This window comes from Numida meleagris, chromosome 13 (genome assembly GCF_002078875.1).
Source record: "Numida meleagris isolate 19003 breed g44 Domestic line chromosome 13, NumMel1.0, whole genome shotgun sequence".
NCBI classification, from domain to species: Eukaryota; Metazoa; Chordata; class Aves; order Galliformes; family Numididae; genus Numida; species Numida meleagris.
In genome coordinates, this window is record NC_034421.1 from 973,896 (window position 1) to 995,025 (window position 21,130).

General features: G+C 43.7%; 1 protein-coding gene across 3 annotated transcripts; it reads left to right on the forward strand.

Annotated features, from left to right (window-relative positions):
- Positions 73 to 21,071, forward strand: TXNDC11 (thioredoxin domain containing 11). 3 transcript variants are annotated; one of them, XM_021411198.1, is made up of 13 exons: positions 1,417 to 1,717; positions 2,958 to 3,032; positions 3,324 to 3,540; positions 4,115 to 4,212; positions 6,888 to 7,017; positions 10,500 to 10,593; positions 11,066 to 11,178; positions 12,876 to 13,076; positions 13,897 to 14,686; positions 15,691 to 15,836; positions 16,674 to 16,783; positions 17,740 to 17,820; positions 19,993 to 21,071. In XM_021411198.1, the coding sequence occupies exons 3-13, from the start codon at positions 3,343 to 3,345 to the stop codon at positions 20,615 to 20,617; spliced, it is 2,586 nt and encodes an 861-aa protein (XP_021266873.1). In that variant the 5' UTR covers positions 1,417 to 1,717; positions 2,958 to 3,032; positions 3,324 to 3,342; the 3' UTR covers positions 20,618 to 21,071. The 3 variants fall into 3 exon arrangements, with proteins under 3 accessions (XP_021266874.1, XP_021266872.1, XP_021266873.1); XM_021411199.1 differs by lacking the exons at positions 1,417 to 1,717; positions 2,958 to 3,032 and adding an exon at positions 73 to 688; XM_021411197.1 differs by lacking the exons at positions 1,417 to 1,717; positions 2,958 to 3,032 and adding an exon at positions 1,001 to 1,189.

A 21,130-nucleotide genomic window follows, 5' to 3' on the forward strand; every position in this document is an offset into this window, starting at 1 on the left:
CTTGAGCACCCGTCGCTAAAATCTAGGTTAGTTTCTGTGTCTCGGCTGCTTGTTTGCAGTTTGCTTTATCGTCATTATCTCCTTGGACTCATCCCATCACTGAGCTAACAGAAATGGCCCACGTGCTTGCAAAGCGAGAGGAGCGACGCGGAGCGGGACGGGAGGCAGGCAGGCACCGCCATCCCAGCTGGAAGCAGGGGGCAGCGGCCCGGCCGCCCTCAGCTCTGGCAAGGGAGCCCGCACAGTCCTGTTGATCCTGAGCTCCTGTTCATTTCATTTTGGCTTCTTGCAGATCCGACATTGGCTTCGGTTTTGTGCTGATTCAGTTCTTTTGTTTAAGCAAACTTCTTTCAGTCAGTCACTAGAAATTGCTAAATTTGTTTGCTTTTTTTTTTTTTCTCCCTTTCACCTCTCCCTCCTCTCAAGAGCATTTTTAGTCACCTTTCTTGGTTTACGTGATTAGAAGAGCTTTAAGAATGACTTCAGTAGCCTGAGTGTAGTCATTGGCCGTATGTTGTGTACGTGGAAGTGGCGGAGCCGAAGGTCGGGGCGGGCGGGGCGGGGCGCGGGGCCGCGCTCTGTGACCAACAGCGCGGAGTACTATGGACACTTATTTCTGTGACAAAGCCTGACTGTATCGTGTGCCTTTCTGAATTGTTCTCTCGGCTTTATGCTTTCGTTGTTCAATGTAAGTGCTCTGTAAATTATTGGAAGTAATTCTAGACAAAACTAAACATGAAACCCTTGTTCAGTACGCCGGTGTGAGCTCTCTGATTGCTGCACGGGCGGGACGCGGGGGAATCGCTGCGGGCAGGAGCCGAGCGAAGCCGCTCCCGAGCGCTTCTCCTCACTCAGGGCTGCGGGGGCTCGGACCGCTCCCGGCCGCCCCTGCGCCTGCTCGGCTCGGCGCTGCGTGGCGGCGGCGGGTTGGCGGGCGGCGGGCCCGCCCCGGGCGGCTGACAGGCGGGCGGCAGGGAGACGTGTGCGAGCGGGAGCGGCCCGGTGTCCCGCGGCCCTCCCCGCCGCGCCCAGCGGCGATGTCGTTATGCGGCGGCCCCGGGCCCGGCCCCGCGGCTGCTCCGCGGCTGCGGCCTCGCGCCGCCCAGATGGCGCGGCGACCCGAGCTGTTGTGCGGCGCCGCCATCGTGCTGGGCTGCGCCTTCCTCGTCGCCCTCAAAGTCACCTGCAGGTAATGGCGGGGGAGCGGCGGGGCCGCCCGGGTGGTCGCGCCGCGGGGCCTGCGAGGACTCGGCGCGGCGGGCCCGGCGGGCGGAACGGGGCTGCCCGGCCCGGCCCGGAGCGGGGCGCCCTCCGAGCGCGGCCCCTCGCGCCGCTCTGGCCGCGCGCCGCCTCGCGCTCTACGGTCGGGCGCTGCGAGGCCGTGGCGGGGCGCGTGGTGGGCGCGTGGCCCGCGGAGCCGTCCCCGTGGCAACCGCGGGGCCCGGAGCCGGCCGGGCGCGGGGCCGCACGGAGCCGTGCGGGCGGGACGGAGGAGACGGCGATCCGAAGCCGCGGGTCTTCACCGGCCGCGTCGGGGAACGGCTTTTTCCTTCCCTCCGAGCGCCGCTCCGCTGCTGGACCCCGCGTCCGGAGCTCCTTGCGCGGAGGCCTCGGGCGCTGCCCACACGGACGGGAGGAGGGGAGCGGCTGCTGCTGGGCCGCCCGGCTCCGCGGCCCGGAGCGAGATCCGGGTGCCGCGGTGGAAGTTTGGGTGGAGGTGACTTCACTTCGCCTTAGGCCGTACCGCACCGCTTTAAGAACATCTGCGCTTGGGGCGCGGGGCACGACGGGACCCGATGGCTTCCCCGTTGTGCGGGCTGCCCGCGCTCGGGGCTGCGCGGCCGCAGGGGCGGATCGTAGCGCGGCCCTCAGCGCCGGCACTCCGTGAGAGCGGTCCTTGGGGTGCGGAGTGCGCCCGGAACGCAGAGGGAGGCGGCGCTGGGCACAACGAGCGGGGTGCTAGCTGCTGCTTTGCCGTCTGGTGGCTCTCTAATAATGAGCTTTTGTGGGTTTTTCTCCTACTGGAGGGTAGTCATGTAGTTCCTGACTCGTTCTTGTTATGGTATGTCTTCTGTTGACTAGTTTTCTTGCAATTTAGAGCCAGTTTCGTATCCCATTTTTTAGTCTTACGCTGTTATGCTCTGTCCATCTGTCTGCTCACCCACCCAGCTCTGGAACCGACCACCTACCCTCAGCCCTTCCTTCAGGGGAGGCCGCGGCCTGGGGCTGGGCTCGTGAGGGCGGGCAGCCGAGTGTTTGAGAGGAGAGGTTTTGATGGCGTCTCCTCAGAAGCAGGTGTCAGCGTGGGCTCAGCTCCTGTCGGGGCAGGGCGTGCTGACGGGGCAGACGAGAAGGACCTGAGGCAGAAGTCCGTAGCACGCACTGCTTTTGGGGCCGTCTGTGAGAGCACGTCCTTTTGTGAGTGATAGGATTAATGAATTGTGAAGATGAGGAACCAGTCCGTATGCTGGACACTCTGGATCTGGAGTGAAAGCTATCTGTTACATACGAATTAAGAACTCCCAGAACTTCCAGAAGGTGCTGGATCTGCTGCATTCTGGAATGCTGGAGTGCTGGTGTGACAGAAAGCAGTTTCCTGAGTACTCAGTTTTTGTTCTTGGTGTTATTGGTCAAAGTCATTTCTCTTAAGAGAGTTGATCTGTTGTAATCCCATATTGTATTGTCTTTAAATCAAGACCCCATTTCTTGGCATCTTCTGAAAGGAAACGTGCCCTGGATAAAGTCTGTGGTCCCAGCTCTAATTGCTGATGTTGGTAAAATAAACTAGCACATATTCACCCGGTGCTAAAAGTCACGGTAAAACAGTTAGTTTTTCATAATAGAGTATAAAATAATAGAAGCGCAGAACACTTTAAAGCAAAGTATAAGGCACAATAATGGTCTCTGTTCATACAAGCATCGCAAAGCTGTGTGACCAGTGTCTCTTCTCTTATCAGGGTGCTGTTACCTAAAGCACAAGTGTTAAAAGAGGATGAGACCAGGGAAGGAATCCAAAGGAATCACTCTTCCTGGTAATTCTATGCTCTGCAGCACCCAGCAGTGAGAGTGTGAGCTAACATACCCATGAACATCATGCATGTTATGACAGCGTGACTTTCTGAAACTTGTTAAAAAGGGTGATCCTTAGATTTTTATGGTATTTCTTGAAACTAACTCAGATAATTTAAGTTGTGGTCATTTGTGTCAATTCTTACAGTTTTGTCACTGCGTGACATTTGCTAGCCCTAATAACGTGGGGCTTTGGGCACACTTTTTTAACTACTCCACAGTCTCAATGAGCCCTCTTAATTTCCTTCCCGCAGCCGAGCAAAAGATGTTACGATGCCAGCGAAGCTTCCGGTGAATTTTTTCTCCACAAGATCTCCCGTCATTGATCTTTTTCGGGGACAATTAGACTATGCAGATCACCTTCGTCAGGACTCAGAGATTGCGTTGTATTTCTTCTACGCGCCGTGGTGTGGCCAGTCGGTTGCAGTGAGAGAAGAAATAGAACGCGTGGCCAAGAGATTGTCAGACCAGGTAACTAGAGAAGACAGGAGTCTTACACCTGACCTGGTAGATCTTTAATATCTGAAGAGAGCCTAATGCCTGTCATCCTGTGGGAACCTGGAAGATCTGAATGTCCGTATCTTACAGTAACGCAGCCAGTCGTCTTTAGTTTTACATACTGAGTGTTAGAGTGAATGGAGCAAAGCTGTGATGCCTGCTCATCCGAGTGTTATTTCTGCTCCTGGATGGGGAGCTCTGCAGCTTCCTTCTGGAAAAGTGTTTCTGGACTTATTGGTGTGCCTTCACGTAGAAACCATAGGGAGTTTGCCGCCAGTCCCAGGACTTAGATTAGGAAGCTTAACAAGTGGAAAGAAAATCACTCACAAAATATTGCTATGCAAAGAAATAACAAAAAGCTTTAAAAAAAAATGGAGGGGGAGAAAAGAAACCAATAGAATTAAGAGGTGTGGGTATGAAATACCGCTTTGAAAAGGTGTTGAAAATAACAGGTGGAATGTGTTGGGGGAAAAAAAAGGCAGATTAGATAAAGAAAATTACAGTAAGGTGCTTTGTTGTTATCTGCAAACTTGTCTCTGCTTTGCAGGTGCTGTTTGTTGCTATTAATTGCTGGTGGAACCAGGGGAAGTGTAGGAAGCAGAAGCATTTCTTTTATTTTCCTGTGATACACTTGTACCACCGCAGGTAAGAGCTCCATGTTTAAAGCCTGTTTTTCTTGTCGGCACTTTGCAAAGCAGAACTATTGTACATAGTTTCCTCCAAAAGTAATGCCTCCTATTTATTTCCATGGAAACTACAACAGATACAAAGAGCACAACAACACTGTTTGATAGAGCAAATTCTCAGCTACAAAACACTATTTTTCAACATCATTGAGCAACGTAATAAAATAGGAGGCATTACTTTTGGAGTAGCCCTTGTATAAAATGTTACATTTTCGAAATACTGTGTCTACAGTTAAAATAAACAGCTGAAGAGGAGGGGACTGAGCGAAGCTCATAATGTATGCTGCTGAGGTGTTGAGAAGGGCTGTACCTGTCAGTTAAATGACGTGCTGCTCAAGTTTTCATCCTTAAGGAAAATTTGTATTGCACATGCATCTCCTGGAAGTTCTGTCTCCAATGAAATGCAAATGATTCAGATTTATGTTTTTATTTTAGTTTTCTGTTTGCTCTGTAGGTGGATTATATTCACTGGTCCCAGTTTTTGGCAGCAGTCATGTATGTAGGACTGGAATTTAGGCGCATGTTGAAATGGAACTGTGCAGTGAAGATGTTCTTCTAAATTTGAATTGTACACTCATTTTTAATGCCCCAGATGTTTGAGTAACGTTGTATAGTATTCTGCAGTCTCGCTTTGAATCTTCTAGTATTTGTATGTATGCATTCTTTTTGTGTGGAGCAGAAAGTAATCCTTTTCCAGTACTAGGCACAGCAGAGCTGGATGCAGCATAGTTTCTCACTGGCAGTTTTGCAGCTCTCCCATTGTAGAGGCAGGTTGTACTCGGTTTGGGGATTTGTGCTGAGGATGAACAATCCTAATCCTTGTCAGCTGAGCTTTGAATGGCATAATTCAAACTGTAATAAAAGCAAGCAAACAAAAAAACCCAACAAATATGTTTGTGCAGAATCTTACTTGGACATGTGTTGAGTTAGGATTATTTTATTTTGAAATAGCAACACGTTAGATGAATACACTTGGGTAGTGTCAGCAACTGATTGCTATATCTTTAAACAGAGTTGCAGCAAAATGAGATGTAAATTCATGTTGATAACCTCACAAAACCCCCAGAGAGCAATAACACCCCTCATGCCTGAGGTATTAAACTCTTATGCTTTGTACAGTGCATGTGACAGGAAGCAGTATGTGTTGGTATTAAGGCAAAGACTTGTAATATACTAACGAAGGATATAGATTAATCCAGTAAGCTCTAGAAAACCATTCCAGAACGTTTGCGTATGGGTATCTCAGTGCAAGCTTGAATTTAAAAAAAAAAAAAATTTTTTTTTTGAACATGTATACGTATAAGCTGTATTACAGAATGCATCACGTTAAATTCTTCAGTGGACTAATGGGAATGGACTAATTCTTTGTGCTCTTGGTTTTTGATTTCATTTTAGACTGTGATGACTTGTCCAACCTAATGATAATAAATGAGATGAAGGATTTAAAAGAGCGGTGGCCAGCGGGGAGAGGGACGTCATCGTCCTCCTCTGCTCTGCCCTTGCGAGGCCCCACCTGGAGCACTGTGCCCAGGCCTGTGCCCCCAGTTCAGGAGGGATGCAGAGCTGCTGGAGCGGGTCCAGAGGGGGGCACGGAGATGCTCAGAGAGCTGGAGCACTTCTCCTGTGAGGAAAGGTTGAGGGAGCTGGGCCTGCTGAGTTTGGAGAAGGGAAGGCTGCGGGGAGACTTCATCGTGGCCTTCCAGTACACGGAAGGAGCTTACAAGCAGGAGGAGGACCAATACTTTTTACATGGTCTGATAGCCATAGAACTAGGGGGAATGCCTTTAAACTAAAAGAGGGGAGATTTAGGTTAGATGTTAAGAGGAAATCCTTTACTTGGAGGGCGGTGAGGCCGTGGCACAGGCCACCCCATCCCTGGAGGCATTCAGGGCCAGGCTGGATGAGATCCTGGGCCACCTGATCTGGTGTGGGGCAGCCCTGCCTGCGGCAAGTGGGTTGAGCTAGATGATCTTCAAGGTCCCCTCCAACCTCAGCCATTCTGTGATGTCAGGGGGGTGAAGGAGGAGGTCTGGCAGCCACAGCCACACGGCCCTGCTCTGCGCTGTGTGCTGCGGGTGTCGGTGCCGCAGGGAGGAGCTGCAGGGTCACTCGGGCTGCCCAGCAGCAGCATGGCTGGGTTGGTCCCGGCTTTACTGAAGGGTACTTGGAAATGTTCAAGTAAAGAACTCTAGCACCTTTTCAGTCTAAACATTTAAAAATGAAAACAAAGGGAAAATAGGAGCAGTTTTTGAGATCTTTATTATGTGGTGGACTTACTTCAGATAGTTAAAGCAGCAGTATATGGATAGGAATATTTAACTAACTCCTGGCTTTTACCAGCTTTGTTAATGGAACTCAGAAGTGGTCTCCATCTCTGTCCCCACCAGCACATCGCACCTGCGCATAGATGCCGCGCTGTCGCTGTGATTTCAGCTGGGGATGCTGTGCTGTGCCTCAGGGACGCTGCTGTGTCCATGTAACACAGCTCTCCCAGCTGCAGGCACCGCGGATAATGTGCACAGAGCAGTCCCAAGAGTTGAGCTTGCTGTCTGTAGAACTCCACCTCTGCCGCCTCCAACAGGGACTCTACTGTGAATTTCAGTCTTAATGTTCTATTATTTTTTTTGGTACTAGTTTTGGACCAATTGAATACAAAGGCCCAATGAGTGCTGTTTATATTGAAAAGTTTGTTCGCCGGGTGATGACACCACTACTCTACATCTCGTCTCGATCAAAATTACTAGATTTCCTCTCAAATTATGAGGTACTTGTCTCTCTTCTCTAGCTTTACTGCTGTGGTTCAGAAAGAGTTTTGTTTCACAGTTAAATTTGATCTGCTCCCAAGTGTTCGTTGCTCTCCGGAGTCTTGAAATCAGTGCCCTGTAAATATGCTATAATCATAAATACATGAAACAACACATTCGTAACGCTGGTTCCCTGTGCAGTGACTGTCACGATTTAATGATGCTGTTAATTTGCAGTACTTCAGTAGAGGCAAGAATCAGAGTTGTTACCTCATGGGGGAAAAAAAGACACGTGAACCAGGAAGACAAAAGAAATCTTTTCCCCAAAATCTTGCAGCATCTGAGATATATATAATAATTGTTTTAATTTTAAAGGAATATGAAATCTTTCTGCTAAGATAAATGCTAAGTAAAAACAAATGTGAAATCAGTTGGAATAACTAACGGCTCCTGACCTCTCTGTGTGCTGTTCTTGGTGATCTTCATCCACCGGTGCACTGCTGCTTTCCCATTTTCAGTCCTGCGTGCTCAGAGGCGCCGAGGCTAGGAGCAGTTCTGGTGGGTTAATGACTTCCGAGGGGACAGCGTGCGTTGAAATTGGAACCATTTCTAATCCCTTTGTAACTTTCTATAGCGCACGATGGCAAATACTGTCATCTTCCTGCACTCCTAGTTCCTGGAGAACAGCCCTGCATGGCGAGCTGCTGCTGCAGCGTGGGCAGAACGCGCGGCGCTGTGCAGAGCCGCAGAACCAAGAGGCTCCTCTGGAGCACAGCTGCAGGACGGAGCGCAGCGTGTGCCCTGCAGTGAAGGCAGCTGCAGCTCCCGGCACGGGTGCTGGGCCGGGCTCATGCATTCAGAGCTCTCCGTGTGTTCAGGTCCCCAGCGCTGTAAGCAGGGGCTGGGAGGCAGGAGTAGTGAGTTCCGTGTCTGTCTCTGGTGCAGATACTTCCTGTGATTAAAAGCAATTCTGTTGTCCTTTCTCTGCTTCAGTTTTACTGCTCTAAAGCTTCACTGTTGTTCTGCTTGCCTCCTTGGAAAACAGTGGTGCTGGGGCTCCAGGCTTGGGTCTGGGCACCAGAAGGTGTACACACAGCAGTGCTGCTCCTGACCCACAGCTGAGGCTGCACGTTCTGACAGTAATTAGTTGGATTTTTTATGTATTTGTGAAATGTCAGTAGTGCAAAATTAAAATAGGATAAGAATTTACTTTTTGAGAGCAAAGGAAAACATCCCAATTGGGAAACAATATAAAATATGTAGGAAGATCTACGTGGCATCAGAAGAGAGCGATCTGCAGTTCTGCCATAGCTACAAGGAGGTGGAATCTGGTGCTGTCTGAGCTCCTCTTAACAAACTTGTGTTGTGAGATTAGGAACTTCTTATTTATGCTGAGCTCTCCCTTGTAAGTGTTGAATCTCTCTTCTGCTGAGCAGCTTCTGTGTTGGTCCAGCTCCCAGAGCTGCTCAGGTTCCATTACGGTACTGGGATAGTTGGCAGAAGGACTGGACAATTTGCACAGCACTCAAGAAGGAACGCAGCATTTTGGCCACTTTCCTCCTGTACCTGCCCCTGGTCACAAGGAGGAAATTTTAACTATTGTTGGATGATCACAAGAAGGACGTTGTTTAAAAGGTTACAGATCAGGCACAGAGCTTGAGGTACATACATAAAGTGTGCTTTCTGCTAAGCCCACCCGATTTCTTATTATTGAAACCTTCTCTAAAAATCACTCCTGGTAACGCCTTACTGTCCAGTCAGTGCTCAGAAATCTGCAGCCACAGCAACTAGTGCATAACAGAGCAGTCAGGGCCTCGTCTGTTCAGTGGCTTTGAAACGCTTTCTAGGTCTGCTCTTCAGCTTCTTGTCACTTCTGCTGTCACTTCTGACTTTGTTTCATTCACTGCTTGGTGCCACCAGTTTGCTTTGTACAGTGATGGTTTTTAGAAACAGTCCCAGGAGATGGGGAGCCGTGCAACGTGCGGTGTCTGTCTCCTTGTTGGGTTTACTTGGATACTTCATAAGGGGCTGGTTTGTTACTTTCTTAATTTGGTGTCATGAAAGAAAAGTGAAGAAAAGTAATTACTGTCTTATTTTTGTAACTGTTTTCCTTCCTTGAAGAATGAATGCTATTGCATTTCTGTATATTTTCACTTCTTTATTTATATTTTTATTTTCTTCTCAGCAGCCATTACTGGAGAAACTTCAGTAATTGCTATACCTCGTTTTTATTGTTGGTAATTTTCCTGGGGTATTTCATAAGTAATCTTTATGAAGAAGGGTCTTGTGGGTAGCATTCAGCGTCAGGCAGGGTCATTCCTCCTGAAAGTCACTGGTTGGAATGGGGAACGATTTTATCGGTGAATCATTCCAAGATATTTTTACAAATATCAGTAAGGGCCAAATCCTATATTCCTGTTTTAAAACAAGATCTTTTTTTTTTTAACATGTAAGACTGAAATAATTAAAGCATCCTATGAAATACCAAATGAAAGTATTTAGTTGGGAAGGTATTTGCCTCATCCAGGGGTGATGGGTGAGGCTGGAATCTTTCGTCCCACAGCGATCCCTGTGCTCTTGCCTTGTGCGTTCAGTGCTTTCTGCATGCACTGGTGGAACTGGGAAACAGCACAGAATAACCAGAGTCCATCGCTTACTATGTCCTGAAGGTCTGTTAAACCAAATTGGAATGGTGAATAAGAAAACAGTGATTAATAATGATTTTTTAAAATGGATTGTATCCTGCAAAGTCTAAAAACGTAGATGACGTTTTGGAGCAGGAGCCTGCGTGCTGCTGGCCTGCCTGCCCCGCGGCTCTGCTGCCCTTGTGGCCGTGGCCGGGCGCTGTGCCGGGAGCAGCCCTGTGTGCGGATGAGCCTTTCACATTCCACACTGTCTGATCAGCAACTGAAGATCTTTTCTTATTTATTTTTTATCTTTGTTCTTGTGCAGCTGCTCTCGCACTGACTCCTAAGTGACACAGTGTAAGCACTGGCAGGGACTGCTGGCTTTAATGTGGGCTGGTATGTCAACTTAGCAGGTCCGGTTTTGACTCGCAGAATGTGTGGATGCACAGCAGTCGCTCATTGTGTGCAGCGTGCTGAATGATTAGAATGTTGTTGGTAGGCTGAAAAATTGTCCTTGATATTCTTGTTCTGAAGAAGTCTTAAAACAGTTACGGTTTGGAACTGACTAATGATTTCAAAGCAAATTTTAATTTTTAGAGAACTTCAGTAGCCAGCGTGGGCAATGGGCAGCTTGAAACTCATGCCTCTACAGTCCTAAAAGCCCCCTCGCCTTTTGTGTAGCTCTCAAATAACAGCTTTAGAACTGATTGCCAGTCAGTCTTCTAATATTAATTCTTTTCTGACAGCATAAAGTGACTGTTCTTCAGTAAACATTGTTTTGTTGTCTTTTTAAAATGCTACATTTTAGTGTAGGCAAGCAACTTTCATCTCCCGTATGCTTGAACTAACGGTAACTGTAATTCTTATTCTTCCAGCCTGGAGTTGTAGGATATTTTGAGTTCAATGCTTCACCGCAGCCTCCTGGTTATTTAACCTTCTTTACGTCAGCTTTACACTCATTAAAGAAAGGTAAAAGCCTCTTCTTCAAAATTTAAGGGGTCTGTGAACGATCTATGTAAATGGAATGAAATATGTAAATTGACTTTAGTATTTCTCTGCAATACTTTGTAATTTGAAAGTGAATCCCTTCTGAGTGTTTATTAAGATTCATCTAATTATGAATCTGTATTTCATTACAGTGCAAAGTTTGCTTACGTGAAAGGTTTGTGGTATGTTTTGTGGTCAGCCATCGTGGAATTAGAGCACAGGGCAGGCTGCTCTCCAGCGATACATGAAGATGCACTTTTCTCAAATCCTTCAAGCATAGCTGCAGTGCATCTGTGCCATGCTCAGACCAGCACTTGACTGCGTTGAATTCCAGAGTGTCTGTAGTTCCAGTGTTGTTGCATTTTAAAAATAAGATCTGTATTCTTGTAAGGCTTTTAGGAGAGAAGTTCAGCGTGTAGAATTCTGTTTAAAATGTGAAAATTTGCCCTTTAAGATTACCTGGGAACAATACGCTTCGGAGTGATCACAGCTAAGCATGTTGCGGAGGAGATCTCGTTGGTGCACTCGGGCAGCGTGTATTTGCACAGACACGTCAACACATCTCTTGTGAGTATCTTACTTATGTCGTAGCAACTCTGAGACAGTGTGTGGAGACTGAAACCGTGTTGCAGTGCGAACATGTAACGTCACGTGGACAATTATATAATAAAGGAGTGTTCCACAAAGCGGTAGAATAAGGAGTGTTTAAGAAGTTTATTTTTGTACAGTAATACGCATTTTCTTTCTGCTAATTAGCAGCTTCTCTAAATGACTTAAACTTCAAACAGTGTCTAGACCAGGCGTGTGGTACGGCCTCAGGAGAAGTGTCCGACTCAGTTCCTTTGCTGGTTTTAGCAAGAGTCAAAGATACACACGTGTGCTTGTTGTTTTTTTTTCCTTACGCTCATAGGGAAATAAGAGCCAGACTGCAGCGATGTAAAGTTGCACTAGCACAGGTTGAAGTACTTTGAGTTGTAGCTTATCCATCCGTGACAGAAATAAAATTATCTTCTTGACTATGTATATTATCTGTATTTATCTGAGATATAATTTAAAAGCTTTAATACACGGACTTTCAATGCATGAAGGTATATAGACACTTCAGCTCAGCTCTTGTCCTACTGTTGCTGAAGCGTGTGAAAATGGGGCTTCAGTTTGCAGCGTGTTCAGCGTTCGGTAATAGGTTGACCTAAGTTTTCACAGACCCTTGGGATCATTCTTATAATTTGGGAAATTGTTTGTCTCCTTCAAAACAAAACCCCAGAGGCCCAAACACCTCATAAATGGTCATACAGAGACTTTCTTCATAAAGTTTCTACTTCATCCAGCAGGTGGGAGTCAGAAAGCTATAACTGAATGCGGGTAAGAGGAAGAGATTTTGTGGGGGAGGTGGTAGGTGGTGTGAAAACTTGCTTGTAGATTTAAAGGTATGACATAACGCTGATTAAAAGAACTATTTATATCAATTTAATTGAAAATTTATCAGAACTTCAAAACCTGCGTTTCATGGTTTTGGAAGTCTAAAACTGAAAATGCTTTTGGAATTGTTATTCTGTATGGATTGCTTATCTGTTCACACTGCTAACGTGAGTGGAAGCTCTGTGAAGATAAGTGTTGTTGCAGTATTTTATTCAGCTGAGGTTAGGGAGAACATGATTGTTTTTTTTCTAGAAATTACTGGTAAATGCATGAGACTGCTGTTGTCTTTGTGAGCAATTCAAGATAAACTTGTCTTAATTCATGAAAATGACCCTTGAAGCTGTAAGCCAGTTTTCTTCAACAATTTTTCCATACATTCAGTAATAAAAAACAGTATAAACATTTTAAATGCAGTCTTGATGTTGGGGTCTTAAAATACTGACTTAAGGTGAGTTAATATGTTGAATTAGTAGTGGGAAAAACTTCTCTAGTATGCTGTAAATTGAAACACACGATGATATCAACGGAGAGATGGCACTCCTTGTAAAGCTTTGTGCAAGTGCAGACAGTAGAGATTATAACGATGCGATGAAGGAAAAATGAGCTTGCTTAGCAGAAGACTTGGTGCCTGGAAGACTGTGAATGTTGCTGTGGTCTGATGAGAAACTGGACAGTTTACCCCAAGGAAAAGGAGGTATGAAGTGCTGAAGCTCTGAATAGTTTTGTTAAATTAAAAATGAGTTTTAGGCATTACTGTAGCAAAACACGCTGCAGTTGTGAACTGTGTTCAATAAGCAATATGTTTTAGTAAATGAGAGCAAACAATTATTGTTTCCCTTCTCAAGATCTATCCAAATGACATCATGAACTATACAGCTGAGAACGTTTGCAAGTGGGCTCTGGAAAATCGAGAGCTGCTCATACGCTGGCTGAGACCACATGGCGGAAAAAGCCTTCTTCTGAACAACGAGCTGAAGAAAGGACCGGCACTTCTCGTCTTTATACCTTACAATCCCTTAGCAGAAATTCAGCCTCTTTTAGACGAAGTAAGTGAAATAACTTCCTGTGATAGGTGGGATGGAAGGGAAATCTGCTCCTTTCTTTTCCCTTCTTATACGTTCTGTTATTTATCTGTTCTTTATGTGTACCTTTTTGCTGCATGTTTCCCCTTCGGTATGAAAAACAAATTGGTGACTCAGGAACGTGAGCACTGAATGAGTAGCAGGGTTCCCCCACAGCGAGAGCACACTGCAGGGTTACAGCTGTATGCCATGGCTGGAGAGTGCAGAGCACACTGCAGGGTTACAGCTGTATGTCATGGCTGGAGAGTGCAGAGCACACTGCAGGGTTACAGCTGTATGCCATGGCTGCAGGGCAGTGGCATCACTTTTGCTCTCTTAGCCGTGCTTACAGGATTTGTATGCTGCATGGAGTGGGAAGAACCTCTGTTCTCTTTTCACTTGGGAATGCTTTTATTTATTTTCTCCTCATATTGGAAAACAAAGGAAATTCAGGAGCTGATACTGATTAATGCATTGCATAGTGGGATTCAACCGTATAATACAGTGTTATTGAACTGTGATAAGTAGGATACAGAGAGGACCTTGAGGTCAATGTCACGGAATGAAAGTGTTTTAAAGTGTATTTTTGTAGTTCCATGCATTTAATTCCTGTAGACTGAGATACCGAGCTTTGTTACAAAGTCAGGGTTTCCTGTAATTCTTTCCTAAGAATGTAGAAGAGTAGTAAACTTTGTTTCTGAAATTCCATCAAAAGTTGCATAGGTTGTTAAACCTGCAACAGGTAACTGGGTTTGAGTGAACTATGTGCAGTTAATCTTGCTTTGCTTTTTTCTTTTCCTTGTAGATTACCAAAGTGGCCTTGGAATACCACAGCTGTAACAAAAGCCAAGCAGCTGAACCAGAGCTTCAGCACCTAGGGAACAGTGATTCACCAGCTTCTGATGCCTCTGATCCTGATGCACATGAGAAATTGGCAGAAACATTTTTGATAACCAAGTACCCATGCTGTAACACGGTGGTGCTTCCGCAGTGGCACTCGATATCCAGAACTCACAATGTATGTGAGCTTTGCATTAACCAGACACTTGGTGTCAAACCAGATAAAGTCAGTGTGCCACGTTGTAACTTCTTTGAGATAGAAACAGCTTTGGACTCTTTCTACCTCCAGGAACACACCTTTTTTCAAGTTGTATCGAATAGCATTGAATGCAGCAATTTCCTAAGTTTCTATAGTCCCTTTAGCTATTACACTGCATGTTGCAGAACGGTCGATAGACATTTTTTAAGTTTCATTAGTTCTGAGAAGACCATCTTTCAGACCCCTAAAGTAGCATTTTCTTCCCATGGGAAGAAAGATAATGCTGACATCCAGAATTCTATTCCTCATATTGAGGACAGGAACTGCTTTATTCCTGACCTTCATATTAGTGGCACTAACATTACTGGTCTGAGCTGTAGGACCAACAAAACCTTGAATCTCTATCTGCTGGATTCAAATCTTTTTTGGATATATGCAGAGAGACTAGGAGCATCGAGATCGACTCATCTTAAGGAATTTGCTGCCATTGTTGACCTGAAAGAAGAACTGCACTATGTCCTTGATCAGAATCAGTCGCTTACAGGATCTACCCTGGGTATGCTATTGCTATAGAAATGCTTTAAATAAGAAAAACAGGTTTGTGAGTAAACTTATGAATGGAAAACTTCACGCCATTTTAAAAAGGATTCCTTGTAAAGTGAGACTATAGTCAACATTGTGAACATTAACTTATTCTATTTGATGTATTCAGTAGCTAACCAACTAGTAGAATATTTTTCTAAATGGTATAAGAACCAAAATTCACAAATCAAAATGAATTTGCTTTAAATGAAGTGAACTTTGGAGCGTGTAAATGGTGACTGCTTGATAATGTTGAAGGAAATTGCAAAAACTGATTTACTTGTGAAAAAATATAACACTGAACCTCTAACAAATCTGATACTATAAAACACATTTGTGTATTAATGGTGGTGCTGGCGTTCAGCAGCTGATGTACTAAAAGCTGCCAGTATTCCACGAGATACTGCTCTCCTATCTGTGGAGATTGGCCCTTCCTTTTGTCCTCTGATTTAGAAAGTGTTTTAAATTTATTTTGAAAGGTGTGTGTGTTTTCCAGATAGAACTTTGAATTGCTTTTGTTCAGATCTCTTTTTCTATATATTTTGTCAGAGTCACTGTGATTTTCTTTCTATTGTATTATTTATTTTATTGTATTTCTCTAAGTGTCCTAACTTTTGATATTTTACATTAATGGAACAGGTTTGTGTTTAATACTTGTAACAGATTTCAGTTTTTATAGATGGTTCTTAAACATACAGGAGTAGGCAAAGTATTTTTAATGATTCCTTCCTATTCAGTTATTAATAATGCATAAATACTCAAAACCTAGAGAGCTTGAAGGAAAACAACCGTATTTTTATCTGCTTTGAGAATTTCATGAATGTTGAATAGCAAATGTGAAATTAAATACTGCTCTTGGTATGTCAGAACAGATCTGCTGATCTGGTGTTTTCTGCCTTTGTACAGCATGTATCTGGGAATGGCAAAGTGCAGCCGGCCAAAATGGAGAAATAACTTCATGTGTCACTTTCATTTCAGAGAACTTCATTAAAAATTTCAGCATTCTCTACAGTCCTTTGAAGAGGCACCTCGTGGATGGCACGGCAGCGCGTGGCCCTGCGGAGCGCGTCGTGGCTGAAGTGAGCAGCAGCACCTTTCGTGACGTCGTGCTCTCCAGTGGAAAGGTACAGCTCGCTGCTGAACGCACCTGCGAGTCACTGCTCACGTTCTGAAGGGTTCTCATTCTTCTTTTAGCCACGTGCATTGCTTCTTTGTAAAATAAAATAGTGTTTATTAAGAACTCCAGAATATTTGTTTCTTAAAAAAAAAAAAAAAAGCATCAAGCATAGTGTAACAGATTCACTTAAACCTGCAGAATGCCTTTTTCCTGGTAAAATAATCAAAAAATCAATGCCGCGGATTCCTGAACAACCACTCTCTACCACTGTTGAAAGTTCTGTTCCTTTTGCTTTGCCTGTGTGTTTGAGATGGAAAGAAAAGAAGTCCTTGACTCGGCCTGCACTCTGCAGCCCCATTTCCCCTCTTTCTCTGCAGCAGCAGCACGCGCCACACACAGGGAGTTTGAGCTAACGCTGAAGAGTGTTGCAATGTCTGGCTGTCATAACGGAAAGGAAACAAGTACACGGCACTTTTGTTTTCTGTGCATTCATTGTCACTTTTTAGAGTCGTAAAACATTTTGTACAGTCGCTGTTAGACATGTAGGAATTTAAGGCTGCAGAATAATCATAGGAAGTGTAAGAAAATCTGATGCATTTTTATTTAGAGGGAACCCAATAAATCTCTTTTCCCTTTATGGAAAGAAGATTCCCCAAGAATGTCTGCGTTAACCCGGGAGACAGAAGGCATCAGTGGGTAGTTTGTAAGAAATCGTGTCAACATTAGCATATGGTTTATTTTCATATGTCAAGAGTGCTGAACAATTGAGATTTTGTGAAGACTAGTCCTTCTTTACTGCAGATTAATTACAATAGGTAACAAAACTCTTCATTTCATTTTCCAGAATGTCTTGCTGCTCTATTACGCACAGTGGTGTGGATTCTGTGCTTCTCTTAGTCATATCTTTATTCAACTTGCTCGGCTTTTGCCTCCAGATCATTTCATTGTGGCAAGGTAAAAAAAAAAAAAGATTCTAATTTAATCTCTGAAGAATAATGCAAGTTCATTGAGATAATTGGCCTAGAAAATAATTACTTCTCTACAGTCTTGCAGTAGTTGATGTGAATGTCATCTGTTTCATTTTTCTTTGAATCCATTCTCTTACTTTCCTCTGCCTAAATTTGATACTTTTCAATCTCACTGCAGCATTTCTGCAGTTTAGTTAAATTAATTTTCAAATAGTGCACTTACTCTTGGAGCACCTTGATTTTGGAAAGGAAATCAATACAACAGATGGCAGCAGAAAAGCGTCTTCACCTTCCTCTGGTTATCTGAAGTAAAGAATTAAATCGTACAGTATTGTATTTTGAGGAATTCAGATATATATATGCATTTACATAACTCATACGTATGATACATATATTGTCTAACACGTTTGACATTGTCAGGTTTTTAGTGCAACTGATACGTTCTTACTGATGTATTCTCTAATACATGACTGCCTACAACCTCTGCTGTCACTGTGTCCTTATTTCATTCTGACTGAATTTCCTTGAGAGAGCAGCAGGAGATGTGTGGGGAAGGACAAAACCTAGAGTTAGCACTTGTTTACAGTTGCTGCTTTATTGTGCTGGATACAATGCTGCTCTCTAATGTACGCCCATTCTCTTCCCTGACTTTGAAGTTCTATCATTTGGGCCGTTATTTTTGTTTCCGTGTTCCCAAAACCCACTATGTGGTTGTCTGGGCTTTTTCTTTTTTTTTCTAGTAGAATTGTTATAAAAAATGTATAATCAAAGATGACTGAAGAAAGCAAAATAAAACTATAGCAAGCAATTGAATAGTTGTTTCATTAATTAAACTGATGTTCCTTTCTATGTAGAGCTTTAGGAAAAAAAATTCTTAAAGAATGTGCATTTCTCTTTTTGTAATCCCTCAAATGGCTTTTCATGTGTGTGTTTTCTTAACAGAATTGATATCACTCAAAATGACCTTCCTTGGGAATTTATGACAGATCGTCTCCCGACCATTTTATTTTTTCCTCATCAAAGGTAATACACTTCTTTTCCCTGATGTGTTTTGTTTTTCATGTTTGCTAAGCTATAATAACGCTATGATCATATGTGTCAGTATACTGACAGTGTGAGTCTCAAGTATGGAATGGCAAAAAGGGTTGTTCCTGAATTATGTTAAAGCATTGATCAAGCAGGTTTTGGAGCAGTAAAACAATTTGTGGTAGGTGGAGCTTCCTCTAGCACCTGTCTTGCTGGTGTTATGATGTAGTCCCGTGTTTCTTGTTTTTTCACAGATGCTTCCTTTGTCATGGCCTGCTTTACAAACCACCTCTAGACTAACTTCGTAGTTTTTAGTGAGATTGGCTTTGTAACATTCCACTTGGTCTCACAGTAGTTTCACAGAGGTACCAGACCTGCAGTTTTCTTTCCTGCTTTTCCTTCCTAGTGTGTTTTAGGTTTGCTACATCTAGGTAATAAATAAAATTAGGCTTTGATAGTACTAGAATGATTATGTGCTATTTTAGATGTAGAGGTGCTTCCTGTTCAGGCTTTCTGTGCAGCTCCTTATGCATTTGCCATGGGACTGTTTTTGCAAGTTACCTGGCCTGCTCGGTTTTTCTTCCTCACGCTGCTGCTGCTTTGTTTTGGTTTTCAATACAAATAGCCTCTTGGCTTTTCTGATGCGTGCTGTGGTTTTGATTTTTAAAAAAAAAAAAAAAAAAAAAAAAGGATAATGACAGAGTAAAATGTTACTATTGTATAGTGAGTCAGTTTTGTCTTAGCATAGGCTATTTTTTTCTAAAATGTCATGAATCATTAAATTTGAATGTAAGTTGCTTGTCAGCTGAGAAACTGCTGCTGGTAATTACAGAATTAACTTAGCTGATCACCAGAACTGCAGGAGAAGAAAAAGCACATTGCCAAGTCTGCCAAAAATAGCTTAATTTTGATGAACACAGGCCTTATCTGGCCCAGGTTCTCAAATTATTGATTAAAGCATGTTATTTTTCTACAGTAAGTAGTTCTCAGTGAGCAAACATGTTTGTATCCCCTATGACAATGAACTGGATTTCACAGAAAACATTTTTGAGGCAACTGTTCAATAACTTTGGAAACCTCCCTATGCCAGATGCACAGTCATGCCATCTCATAGGGACATTTGAGTTGTGTGTGGGCCAGGTTGTACAGGAACAGCAGCAGAACTTGTGAAGCATCAGACATTGTTCTTGAACCTGACTGCTTTGCTTTGGAGTAATCTTCTGGGCTCATCCTGTGTCCTTTTCCTGACTTGTGTAATTCACCCAGCAGACACACACAGCCAAAGAAAAAGAACGTTTCAGTATTTGACAGCTGAAGCTTGCGGGTGTCTTTCAGTGGTTTGTAGCTGTGAGGAGCTGGTAGTGGAGCAGCTTGGACTCTTGTCAGGAAGTTGAGTAACAGGATATGCTGTTACACGACGTGATGGACCTGCCTCATCATATAATGGAATCAGTAGTGTTTACAGCTGTACACTGAGCCATACATGGCAAAATAGAAAGAAACAACCCCAAACCAGTCACAAGTAGTTTGCTTATTTGATTACCTCAGTACCGGGAAGACAAAGCAATATGAGGAAGGGGTAGAAAGGCTTGTCAGCAGCAAGAGGGAGTCCGCTCAGAAAAGCAACTGCTTTTTAAAAGCAAACTGTATTTCCCTGCTCCTTGTAAAGCCCTTCTGCTATTGGAGCATGTTAAGCTACTTCTAGGCGAGCAGGCTCAGGCTCAAAATAGTTACCTCAGTTTTACAGAGCTGGATTTAACTCCCAACAACGCGTGTAGGATTTGGAGTGCTTCAATGTTTTCCTTCATTGAAAATCAATTAATAGCAGTTCATTATGATCAGCCATACACCATAGTGATGCTATCATATGCAATGCAAGGTCCTAAAACAAATGTCTTGAATATGGATTAAGAATAAAATCTGTTTCTTAAAACAACGAGATCTTGCCAGACAAATACTGATCCAGTGCAGAGACATTAACAGCACACAGACCAGAATACGGGTAAAACAGCTTATGAAATAGAAATACCCTGTGCTATATCTTCATTATGTAAGTTTAAGTTTCTCTTAACTGTGTTACTAGCCAAGATATCAAGTTTGAGTTGTGCAGCAGATACTTACTGCTTGCATATCCTTACGTCCTAATGCTAACTTGGTATGTCTTTTCAGGAAGGATCAAAGCGTGAAGTTCCCAGAAGACTTTCCAGTTAGCCTTCCTCATCTTCTTAAATTTATTTTACATCACTCAAGTCTTTCTTCATCAGAGCCCTGCACCAAAGAATGCCTACATAAAGAGACAGTTTTACAGCAAGGACACATCTCCCACTTGGAGAAAGAAATTCAGAAGTTAAGACTGGAAATCAGGGCCCTGCATCAAGCCCACGACTCCCTTGAGGCACAGCTTTCTGAAGCTAGAAGAGAAGAACATCGACTACAGCAGCAGAAGCACACACTGGAAAAGCAGCACAAGATTCTGCAGCTCCACAGCGAGCAGTTGCAAGCAACATATGATCAGAAGAATCGAGAATTATTAGAAATGGCTGAAAAGCTTCAAGAACTGGCTGACGCATCAGAAAACCTCCTTAAGGAGAATACGTTACTGAGAATCCTGGTGGCAACAAGGGAAGGAAAGCTACAGAGCAAAGATGAATCTAAAGAAGCCCTTCAGTCAGAGCAAACAGTTGCTGATGACAGCAGTGTATTAGTTTCAACAGCTATTACCACAGAGGAAAAAAGGATTGATCACATTGATACTGTAGCAACAGAGCACAGCAGTGAAAACAGGACAGAATGATCGCTTACATGAAGTCATGATGCAGTACTGAGTAGGTATTTATGCAAATTTTATTGAAATTCATTGTAAATAAAGACTTCTTCTCCCACATGATCTAGAAAAAGAAAATCAAATGGAATATTTTTGTATACTTGAACAACTTATTAGCTACCCCATTCTAAAGTGAAGAGGAGGAGTATGGAAAACTTTCTGCACTTTACTATTGCACTAACTTGCAAACACCTATCCATTTAAAATTAAAGATGCTGATGTTTAGGGGCAGCAGTATAAAGCATCTCTAAGGACCAGTTATTTTTCCACCAGCTTTCTCTAACAGCTGCTAGAAGAAAAGTTAGACCTTTAATTTACACTTCTCCATAAATTTCTGAAATTTGCCCTTTACACTGCATTTTGTTTGCAGAATTGAAATGAAATACTTCATCTCTGTTATCAGTAAACTTGAATGGACAAACTACTTTATTCAAGAACTTCAGCACTTTGTATCACTTTTGTATACCAGTTACCCGACTGTCT

What these genes read in the sequence shown, in the direction of transcription:
- TXNDC11 (XM_021411197.1), top strand. Translation starts at nt 1,038, where the DNA reads ATGTCGTTATGCGGCGGCCCCGGGCCCGGCCCCGCGGCTGCTCCGCGG. An exon ending in TTTACACTCATTAAAGAAAG is followed by an intron (nt 10,594 to 11,065) that starts GTAAAAGCCTCT and finishes TTGCCCTTTAAG; the next exon opens with ATTACCTGGGAACAATACGC. An exon ending in GATCATTTCATTGTGGCAAG is followed by an intron (nt 16,784 to 17,739) that starts GTAAAAAAAAAA and finishes TTTTCTTAACAG; the next exon opens with AATTGATATCACTCAAAATG.